At 38.5% G+C, this 12,268-nt stretch overlaps 1 protein-coding gene across 2 annotated transcripts in view; it reads right to left on the reverse strand.

The window, feature by feature from the left end:
- Positions 1–9,481: 9,481 nt before the first annotated feature.
- Positions 9,482–12,268, reverse strand: part of LOC131243047 (uncharacterized ATP-dependent helicase C29A10.10c-like) — a 147,053-nt gene continuing 144,266 nt past the window's right edge. For both annotated transcript variants that reach the window (XM_058242108.1, XM_058242107.1), the window contains 2 exons: positions 11,942–11,967; positions 9,482–9,722 (listed from right to left, as the gene is read on the reverse strand). In XM_058242108.1, the coding sequence (XP_058098091.1) occupies positions 9,624–9,722; positions 11,942–11,967 (125 nt within the window). In that variant the 3' untranslated portion in view covers positions 9,482–9,623. The remainder of the gene's footprint in view (positions 9,723–11,941; positions 11,968–12,268) is intronic.

Consider the following 12,268-nt stretch of genomic DNA (forward strand, 5'->3'; position numbering starts at 1 on the left):
AGGTTAATTTGCTTTCTACATTGTTTTAGGATAGTTTTCTTTTATTGGTTTCTTTCTTGTGCTGACTTGCTTTTATGCTGAGATCTTTCTGTAAAAACTTCTTGAATCCCTCCTCCAAGTACAATCTTCCCATCACTTCTCATTTACTTTCATTGTCTCATGTACATTGCGAGCATATCTTTTACATTGAGGACAATGTAGATTTTTTTAGTTGGTGGTGGGAGATTAGGCTACCTAATCAGTGTTTTCTTGGTCTTGAGCAGAAATTGGAAAAAATTTTAAATTTTTCTGGAATTTTGTATGAATTCAAAGTGATTTTGACGGCCATATTATAAAATTATAAGATAAGTGATGTTGAATCTATGACTCTTGGATTCAGTATCTGTTAGATTTCACAGTTAAGTTTGAATTGTTAATCCAGAATTAGAAGTTGTAAATATTGATTGAGTCATGATTTCACATGTCACATCTCGCTTTCACATTAAGGTTTCAGTTTGATATTGAAGGGTTAATTTGGTAATCACTAAGCATGTAAAGAACCAGCCTGAAAAATTTGCCCGTCATGATCAATTAAAGAAAAAGAAAATACCTAGCGATAAAAAAAATAAAAAAATAGATACCTTTGTAAAAGGTTGGGCAAATAATCTTTACCATAGGTTTGCTCCCTATAAGTGTAAATTTAATTCCCCAAGGATGATATGTGAAAAGGGTTGGGTATACAGTCTTCACCATAGGTTTGCTCCCTATAGGTGAGGATTTGATGCCCTTCTTAGCATTACTTCTAATAGAAAAATTAAAAGCTTGAAGAATGAAAAGATGATCTGTGAGGCAAGTTTTGGTTTAAGTTTTAGTTATCATGAATTCCCTTGTTGGTTACCAATGATATCCTGAAACAGAGAAGTGAATTTTAATGATGATAAGCGAGATTAAACTATACACTCATGGATCCTAATGTTTAGAATGTTTCTAATTGATGGATTAATACTTTGAACTTGATTATGAAGTTTACAGTACACTTGATTCTAGGAGAAAGTAATGCCCAACAACCATAAATCTTAGAATTCTAGTATATGGATTGTTTTTCAAGAATCACTCGAGTTCATAGAAATTGTCTTATAATTCTTAACTTATTTTTCGCATACTTTGCTCGGGACTAGCAAGATGCTGGTTGGGGGTTGTGTTGAAGGTCAAATATTGCATATCAGACCCCAGTTATTGCCTAGATTTACGAACTTGGTACTGTTTAACAGTCGATTTAATCGTGTTTGTGATGCAGATTGTATTTACGAGCTTGGATTGAAACAGGGTACTAAAAGCATGGATTTAACACTCAGAATTCACCAAGGCAAGGGATGGACCCCAGGGGACCAAGATCGATGAATTTACATGCCAGAGATTTGAGAAAATCGAGAAACTGGAGCTTAAGTGGCCCGAAAGATGTCCAGAATGCAAGATCACAGTGTTCCCACCATCTGTTTAGCTTGAAACTTCATACATGGCCTGAGGACCATAAATTAACTGTACATGTTGAATTCCATCCGTTTGATTCCTGCAGAAGTGGGTAAAATGATAGATCAGCCCATAAAATCTTGATTTGGGGCCCACCTGATCTTTGGATACGCTTCGATTTTGGTTTCAACCCCTTAAAGGGGGTGGAAAAACAGATGAATGGAATGGATCTATCATACATATCTCAAGTGGTCCCACAGGCCATGCCTATGCACAGTGCACAGGTGCATTCAAGGTTCACTGGAGCAAGAAATCAGGTCAGCAGGTGCTGACCCAATCCGTTTCATACCAGGAAACAGCGGACGGATGCTGTCCGTCCATTTTCATGGAGTGGGCCTCACACATTATCCATATTGACAATCCAAACCGTCCATGAGATTCACGAGGACCCTATCACTCAGACCTAGGTGGCAAATTTCAAAAGTCATCGGAGATCCGTTTTTAATCGTCCAAAAGCAAGAACAGACGGTGAGAAGATCGGGTACAATGGGCCACGCCAAACTTGAAACAAACCGTCCATTCCTTACTAGTTTTTCGCCAGGAATTCAATGGACGCGGTGGATTTTATCAAACACATCACTGTGGGGTCCATCAAACATCTTTTATTCCGACGCAAAAGCTCTGTTTTGCGTCAGAAGCTACGAAGAAATCTTGTGGGCCACCACCGTGATTCATCAGTCAGATCTGGACCTTCCATCAAAAGCCCATGCTCCCTATAAACATGGCCTAGGTGACAAAATTCGAAGAAACAGTGATGATAGGTTTCCAGCCGTTCAAACACAGAACGAACGGCAACAAGAAAGATTCTATGGGCCACATCAAAATCAATCCAAAACAACCCACCCCGACCGAAATTTCTAGGGGAATCTGGTGGGCAGTTTGGATTTCTCAAACGACAAGGGAAGTGGGCCCCACCGAGAGTCCAGTGCCGACAATTTCGGGCTCTGTTTACGGAGTCCGCGCGTGCCCGGCCAATCCAGGCCATTCTGCGATCATAGTAGGGGTCAGTCCGTCCATTTGGACCATCCAAAAGATCACTAAGGGGGGACTGACCAGATCTATAATGACTGAACGTCTTAGATCTTGCATCTGAAGCATCCATTGGCCACAAATTCGATTCAAACGCAAGACGGTCCTTAAGAAAGAAGTTTCCAAATCTGGTTGCTGCGTACACCTCTCCACCGACTTACGCAACAACCGAGACTTCTGCATGAAGTCTCCACATTCCCAGCCGACCTCCAGAAACCATATAAGTAAGAGAATAGAGAGAGAGAAGGGATTCAATTCTTGGGAGGCATTCCACGGTCAAGAAGTTGGCTTGCACGTATAAGAGAGAGACAGCAAAGTTTGTTTTTATTTTTATTTTTATGTTTTTCCTTGGTTTCAGCATGACCATGCTACGTTAAACCTCTTACCTAGGGTTAAGAGGTGAAGCTTGTAGCGAGATGGGAGACTCTATTTTATGCTTTTAATTTAATTTAAATTTATGAACTGAATTTGATTTTAGTTTGATTATTAAGGGAATGTTTTTAGTCTTTAATGGTCTGTTGTGACTGAAATTACAATGGGTCTGCAATGGCTTTGAGCGTGTTCCTTTCCCTTTTTATGTTTATGACGTCAGGAAGCCCTATTGTTCACCATCGTCTCCTGGGCATGGTTGGATGACGGTACCCTTCTTAACCTTCATATCATGTTGATTGGTTGTTAATTAGTTTAATTCTATTGTTTACTTTGTCTCCTAGGCATGGTTTGGTGATGGAATCCATTCTAATTCATATACCTTTCATCTCTTGAAAACCATATCAAAGGAAGTTCAGTCTTGATTTCCATGGTTATATTCTTCAACTGGATGAAGATGAGACTTAAAGTCCAATTGAGTTCTCGATGCAGGCATAAGATCTCCCTGATCTCTACAAGTGGATCCTCTGAATCCCTAGTTTCCTACCTTTGAATTCTACATATTTTAGTTTACTATTTCATCATTATTCCTCAATTTCACCTGATTTAGATTTCATCTTTTTCTAGTTCTAGTTCTAGTTATTTTCAAATTACGTACAAGGATCAGTCCCTTGGGATTCGACCTCGGTCTCACCGAGTTTATTACTACGTCACAACCCTATACTTGGGGAGTGAACAGTTACAATCTCATCAAATTCCTTAATATGTAGATATAGACTTTCAGAATTTAGTCCATGAAACTTCTAGAGTAGTTGGATCACTCTCGACTTGAAGTTCACATTTCCTACATTGTGTGAAAACACCATGCGGGAAGGTGTACTCGTCTTACTGGTTGTAGATAATCACAGAATGTTTTAAGTAGAGGAGCATTATGTACTTCGTTCTCATCTTGTTGCTCTTCGGCCAGATGTTGAAGTTGATTGTCAGCCATATTTTATGTTAACCCAGAGGATCTCGATGTGTGTCTAATCCAGCAATGGATAGGTAGACCTTTGACTAATCCTCCTTCACTTAAGAGACGTAGAGTGTTATCATGAACCCACTTGGGCATGAAACACTCTACTTCCTAAGTCTAAAAGTACAACCTACTACAGAAAAAGAAATCTACAAAAAAAATAAGAAATTTGAAAAAGAAGAGTTGGAACGATATTACCGAATTAGAGATTTTATGTTAGTTCTACAAAACAGAAGAGCTAGTATCTAAAAGAAAATTTTAGAAAAAATTCTAATATGATGATACAGAAAAAGTTAGACCTAATCTTGACCTAATCCTAACCTAATTCTAATATAATTCAGAAAAATGCAACCGAAGTCCTCGACAACGACGCTGAAAACTTGTTTACAAACCCCAAGTGCAAGGCTGCGATATAGTAATAACTCAGTGAGACCGAGGTCGTACCCGCAAGGACTTGCTATTTGTACCCTTTCTAAAATACATTAGAACTAGATCTAGAATCTAAACTAACTACTAAAATCTAGAGTAAAGTGATCAATTGTAGAATAAACTATTAGGGATAAAATACTAGAGTGTCACGAATCCACTTATGGCTTCCTTAATGCTACTTTACTTGATTTAATTGAATAACACAACTGGAATTGAAATCCTATCCTATCCAGCAAGATAATAGAGCAATTAAAACGTCATTCATTCATCAAAACATATTTGAACATTTATTGAATTGGTTCCCTCATAAAACATCAATAATTTGATAGTAGTTTGTTCAAAGTATCTATCATGCCTGGAGTCCATGGTAGATCAATGAATTTTACAGATCAAACTCTCATAAAATAGGTAAGAAAGCATTTATAGTCTTCATAAGCATCCAATGTGCCTGGAACCAACAATGGATCAAAATAAATTAGAAGTACTTCTTCATTCAAACTAAAAATCAAAGAATTGTTCAACATATAAATCAAATAACTTCAATCAAAGTAAAATATTAAGAAGAACTACAATCTTCACCTCTTAACTTTAGCTAAGAGATTAGCCAATCATAAACATGATTGAAATAAAACTCAAACAGAAAGATATAAAAACTAACTAAAATCAAAGGATTGAAGAGGAGGGAGGACTCCTTAAAGCTCCACAACTCCTAACTCTACTCCTTCTACTTTAATTTGTGCTTAGAACCTCCTAAAATATCCCTTTATATAAGTTTGATTCGCACCAACTTAGACTTATGCAGCTATCCCAACTTTGATGACACCTTCGATGGCTTCAAGCTCCCATCGAAGAGTCTGAGTGAAATTAAGAAACTGTCCAGCAACGAACTTTCGAATATGTGTATTTTTACGATATTATCGAACCTCCTTCGATGGGATCAAACTTGACTTTGATGGCATCAAACACTCTTTCGATGGGATCAAAGGGTGCTCAAATTTATCTAGCAAGAAAATCGATTTTTCTCTGATTTTTGCGATAGGATCGAGTGGCCTTCGATGTCATCAAACACTAACTTCGATGGCATCAAACTGTCAATTTTAGCACTTCCGATTTTCTGCACTTTACAACTTCAGTTTTCTTCCTTCTTCACTTGGCTTCCTTGGATCTTAGACTCTTGAATTCTTCAATTTTGAGCTCCATAGATCCAATTCTTCACTTAATAATTCTATGAGCAGTAAATTCATGTTTTAATCATCATTTTCTCCTTCGTTCTCAAAATCACCTCGCAAGAGAAAACATGTGTAATTAGGATCAATTAAGCATATCCATGTTTATAAAACCAATGCATATCACGGGGAAAATATACAATATTTCACACTCAACACCCCATATGATGAATGATGGATATCAAAAGTGGGATCCACAAGATGGACAATCCACTTCGAAGGTAGGGCTAAGACTATGGACACATCAAATGTGGACTCCATGTAATGGGTGATGGGTAGTGGACATTAGGGGTCCCACATAGAAGACAATTAGCATTGATGGTGGGCCCCACATGATGGATGACTTACATCAAGGTGGGCCCCTAATGATGAATGGTCCACAACCAAGACGGGCCTTGTATGATGTAGACCCATTTTGAAAGTTTGGCTCACACAATGGGTGGTCCACATCAAAGGTGGACTCCAGATGATAATTGATCCACATATACTGTAAGATATAATGGATGCCCCAAATGTCTTAAAATATGAAGATTGTAGTCATCCATTCTTTTGTCATTTTGGGCATGGTTCATTTATGGTGAGATCCACTAAAATAACCATTGGATTGCTATTATAATAGAGTTATTGTAATATTTAAAAATAACGGCAATTATTCCTTAAAAAAAAAAAAAAAAAAAACGCTTATTTAAAGGTTTTATCAAACGAGCTTATTTGAGATTTTTTTGGATTTGAAAAAATAATTTTTATCAAATGAGTTTATTTAAAACAAGAGTTTAAAATTAAAAATAAAATAAAATAAAAGCTCTTATTGGTAAAACTTTTATTGAATTAGAGTAGAGATCTCGAACAAGACTTTAATCAAACTATTTTATTATTGTTGACCAAGTGCCCTATCAAGTCCTTAAAACCCCTTTCCATGCGCTTTCATATTGTGTGGTTCGATTGTTATGGATGGCTAATTATTTGTCTATTCTTTGCCGGCAGCTGATGGGAAGCGGATTGGCTGGTATACCACATACCACCGATGGCTAATGTGTTTATGTCACCAAGTTTTATGAACCTGGACCCTATGAACATATTGTATGGAAAATAAACGCTACGATGACCCTACGAATCTTTTATCAGTTAGAATCATTGTCACCACCGCTGCCTGCGGTGTAGTCCTGTTGAGCTTTAGATATGATTATTTTTGGGCTCATCCTATAAAATGATCTTGCCAAATGGAAGAACAGTGTGGATATAATAAATACATCATTGTGGTATACGTTCAATCCCCCGCTTCTTTTTGCAGTATGGTCCACATGATCTTTAGATCTATCTTGTTCAATTCCCTACTGCTTTTTGCAGTGTGGTCCAATTGATCTTTAGATCTGTCTTATTTTTCGGATCAAGCCTTAAGATGAGCTCGCCAAATGGATGGACCGGTTGGACATAACACGTACCTCATGATGTGACTCACAAAACTTGCTGACGTCAATACACCAGTCCATCCGCTTCCCCTCCGTGCACTGTTTCTGCTTTGGAGAAAGCTTTCACAGACTCTTTTTTTTTTTTTTTTTTTTGCCACCCACGCACCCGCCGCACGCCCATGCACGCCGTAGTGGGATTTCACCACCTATTGGTTTCGTCCCCAAGACCTCGGGTCGAAAGTCCTCAGAGTTTACCACTCGGGCAAGGACTGGAACCCCTTTCACAGACTCCTTTTGGAGCTGGGAAGAAGGTAAGATGAAATGCCACTAGACAAGCTGGAAGATGGCAGCTCAGAGGGGTCTTGAAATGTTGCAGGATGAAGATGGCACCGAATGTAAGATTCGGTAAGAGTAAAATCTGATGGGCCGCCTTCATGCGTTCGAATTATGATAGGAACTTTTCCTTTCTTGCAACAGGCTCGCACAAGTCCTCCCTTCTCTGGAACGGAATCAGGAAGCTTTTCTCAGCACTTGACCCTCATTCCCGCTGGCTGGTTGGTCGCAGGAGTTGCGATTTCTGGGCAGAGGATTGGACAGGGCTGGGGCCCCTATACGCTTGTAGGCTCATGCAGCCCCCAGACTGTTTACAAGACATTCGTGTGAAGGGTATTTTGAGCCCAGAGGATCTCCTCCCTCATAACCAGCTTCAGTCTGTGCTTCCTCAGGTAGTTCTCGAGCATATTAGCGAGGAGGGTCTTTGTACTTCGATGGGAGAGAAGTGGGGGATCGCAAGGAGTGGGCTAAATGGGTATGGCACTCTAAGTTACCGCCTAAAATCTTGTTGTTTGGATGGAAAGTTCTGCAGAGGGCTATCCCAGTTGACAAAAGAATTCAAGCAAGAGGCATTCACATGGCCTCAAAATGTGTTTGCTGCGGTCACAAGCTGAATAATTCTTCAGAGGCTGAATCGATTGACCACCTTTTCGCGACGGGAGCTTTGACATCTAAGGTATGTAAACACTTGCTTTTTGGGGTTTCCTTTAGTGCCGACCATGCAGCAGCTAGGAGGGCCAACCAGTGGTGGATGGCAAGCTCGTATATTTCTCCATTTTGGAGGGGGTCATACCCTGTTTGATCTTTTGGAAAGTGTGGATAGAGAGGAATGGAAGTCAGTCTAAAGGGCTTCCAATCAAAGTGTCTAGGATGCTTACTCGGGTTCAAAGATGGGTGCAGATGATCAGCCCGTCCCTTCCTCCCCCAAGAAACTTAAAGATGTCCATGGAGACTGTGTTCCAGGCCATGGGTATTGCCACAGGTGCTGGCTAAGGAATCAATTTGTCGGTGGTTAAGTGGTGAGCCCACAAGAGGGCTGGGTAAAGATTAATGTTGATGGGTCTGCTCGACGTAACCTGGGGCCCTCAAGTGGTTACGGGTTAGGCTCGACACGGATTTCCCGGGAATGCCTTTCACAGGAAGCTCTGCACTGGGAACTCAGCTGGGGCTGACAGTGATGTTTGTATGGAATCCACCATGTCCATCCGTTTTGTGAGCTCATATTAGGCTATGAGACCAAAATTGAGCAGCATCCACGACTCAAGTGGGCCGTTTTAAAGGAAAAGGTGGTTAGGGAAATTCATATCGTTGAAACCTCCCCGGGTTCTACAGTGATGTTTACATGCCATCCATACCGTTAATAACGTCATTCCTACTGGGACGAACTGAAAAAACAAATATTAGAATGATTCAAAACTTCTATGGCCCACGAATATTTCAACTGTCAAAATTCAATTCTTATATTTTTGGCCCACTTGAGAATTAGGTACGGTTCTTTTTTGGCCTCATGTCCTAAAATGAACTCACGAAACGGATGGATTTCTCAAAATCATCACAGTGGGGCCCACCTGGGTTCCCAACGCAGGAACTGCCTGCGAAAGGCTTTAGCAGGAAATCCGCGTCCGGTTAGGCTCAACTTACGGACTAAAGCCAGGGCTTTGATCGAGGGCCTTTACCATTGCGTGGACCGGGGCTTCTCTAAGGTGGAAGTGGAGAGCAATTCCATGATCGCGGTGGATATGTTTAACAAGAAGCTCCCTTTGATGTGGAGTACGTGGTATTCATGGGTAATATTAGATAGGGCTAAAGTTTTCTGTTTTGGGGGATATGATAGGCGGGCCCCTGGGTTTTAGTGTTGTGGGCCTGCCCGAATGTACGACTGATGTACAGCTTCTTGTTCTTTGTTAATAAAATCTGTTCTTTAAAAAAAGTAATAATTAAAAAAATTGTTTGTGTTTTCCTGCCCCAGCAATACTTGCCATGCAAATGCTAGGTATGCAGTTATCCACTTCTCTTCTTTCTTTCTTTTTCTTTTTTTTTTTTCTTTTTACCAGAACATAAGTAAATTATTTTTATCATAGGTTAATCAAGATAACATTTTTACTATATATTGTTATGATATTCAATTTTTTGGAGTAAAATACAAAGAAAAGGGATGAAAATACTATTTTTTCTCACTTTTAGTATATGTGACAATTTACATAGCAATGTATGCTCTGGTCTCACAACATTAATAACAATTTCACTTCTTCCAATTCCTACATATATAAATAAATTTCACACCTTTACAATCATATCTAAGTATTATGACCGCGCCCAAAATCGATAAAGGAGAAACCCCACAATGCATAAGCCACCAGATACAAGGCCTGGTAGACCACCGAAGTGATCTGTATGATTTTCCTGCATGTATCAATTGTCACATGAATAAACCATACAAAGAGATGAGCATGTGTGGGACAACTAAACCGTGATTTAAGGTGGATTCCACAATGTAAATGAAACAGCCTAATCTCCAGTTCCACTCATGATGAGGGCCACATCTGTAGCTTGAATGCTAACTGTTTATTGTTCTAAATATCCTATGGTGCTGAGTAAACTCAACTGAGTTGACTCAACAGCAGTGGAGAACGAAATGAGGCATTGAGGAGTCAGGCTCTAAAATCAGGCCAGATCAGAAGGATTCTAACTGAGTTGGAATGAGCCAGAGTGAGTGATGCCTTCCTTTTATCTCAATGCACACGTGGAAGAGATCCTAACTGTGCATCCTGCAGACCGTAGCTTGGATGGGGATGGCCCAAAAATCACCTCAGATGGTTATTTCTAACCATTTTATGGGCGAGTTTTGAGGAAAGAAAATAGATATGTTTATGAAATTGATCAATGGCCCATTAACTAACCATTTTCCCCTCAAAAGTCGTCAGGACGGATGCTGAAGACTGCTTAATGAATGTGTTCTTTGGGATTTTGTTCCATCCATGCCCCCATGGTAGGACCTACCAAATTAAAACTGATCCTATTCATGGCGTGTGTGGCCACTCATTGGACCACATGATTAGATGGCCATATGATTTGAATCGTACATATTCTTGTTGCTACCACAAGCTACTGTCCCATAATCATGCTTCAACGATGATCGTAACCTTCTATTTTTAAAGTTGAATGTGAGAAATTGAAATTTTTCTTTTTATTGTTATTTACAGATAGTGATGGTCACAATCACAAGTTCAGCAAAAATTTCCTAGAATGGATCTTATGCTATAGAATTCATGACATGGGTGGTTCTGAACATTGACCACTCCGCATGTGGGCCCCAACATTGTTCGAAATATCAGTATCGTGTTACGTATTGCATCCTTAGGATATAAATATGTATTGGTTATCGCACATGATTTATCGTTTGTCTCGGGTAATTTGGGAAACATGGAAAAACATTGGGAAAATACTTAAATTTTTCAATGAAACTTTAGGGATTTAGTTTTTTTTTTTTTTTTTTTTTTTTTTTTTAAAAAAAAACATTAATAAACACTTTTAAATCATAACATCTCAAAAAAAAAAAAAAAAAGTGCACATAATAGATTTCCTTTGCATAGGGTCCTAAGCTATACGTTGTCTGAGTGAACTAATGCAACTATATTCAAATTAAATGCATAACATTTAGAGTGTTTGTGATTATCATTTCATCAAACACTCCTAAATACTTTGAAATTAGTCTCAATTAACAGCTGGTTGAAGGGAAATTTTGAAAAATAAATAAATTATATTATAATATTTTTATTAATTTTTAATTAAAAATAAATTTTATTTTTCGAAAATTGACAAGACTTAACAAATCAGTAGATCAGCCCTCATACATGCTTGATTTCATGTTTTGAGTGCAACATTGCAAGCAATTCGGGAGAAATTGGAGAAATTCCGAATTTTTCCCAACGCAGATCACCTATACTCAAATTTCAAAATTAGAATATATGTGATGTTCATTTAATCAAATACTCCTAAATACTTCGAAATTATTCTCAATTGATAGTTGGTTGAAGAAAATTTTCAAAACAAAACATGGAGAATATGAAAAACTAATGGATATCGAAATCAAAGCTCTGACTCCATGATTTTTAATGCAAAACATGAAAAACCAATGGATTTATAACCATTTGACATTGATTTGACATAATTTCAAAAAAAATAAAAAGGAATCGGAAATTGAAATGCTCACCGAATTGAACATGCGGGATATATTGGCACTACTTGTGCGTTTTGTATCGCGCAGGTGGGATACAAGTATATCATGGGATATATTGGCCGATATCATTGATATTTAAAACATTGGGTTCCATGGGGAGGAGACACATACTAGATCCCAAGTCACGACAGAATCAAAGCTAACGTAAAAAAAAAAGGGTGAGCAGAGATAGTTTTGGTAATTACTTCTGAAAATTGGATAAGTAATAAATACCTTATTCAAATTTTGATATAAACTAGGGGTTTTAAGATTAAATGGAGTAGGGTTTTGTAATTTTCACAATAGAGAAAACCTTCGGCTATGTTGCTATCTGAAAACAATGCATAAATGAACATGCTAGCATAATCAATATGACCCAACTAACCCTTGCAAAAATACTTACTTCTTCAGAGTTGTCAACTGCAATTCCTGCACCCAAACAGCACAAAACATACATCTCAGAATCAACAAGGCATGCAAAACATAACATCTCCATGCACAAACATGTATGACATTCAATAGGCTGGATTAGGGCCTGACCGAGCCGAACAAGCACGACCTAACGGACTAAGCTAGTTCAATATCTGGGCCAAACCAATGCAAGTCATGTTATTTAAAGAAAAACTTGCATTGAGATACATGTTATTTGGTGCCCAAAATAAGAAGAGGAAAACAAGAGGAAAGCACGAGCACAAATGACTCTTAAGACAGATGCAAGAATGGATACATA

This window comes from Magnolia sinica, chromosome 4 (genome assembly GCF_029962835.1).
Source record: "Magnolia sinica isolate HGM2019 chromosome 4, MsV1, whole genome shotgun sequence".
NCBI lineage: Eukaryota > Viridiplantae > Streptophyta > Magnoliopsida > Magnoliales > Magnoliaceae > Magnolia > Magnolia sinica.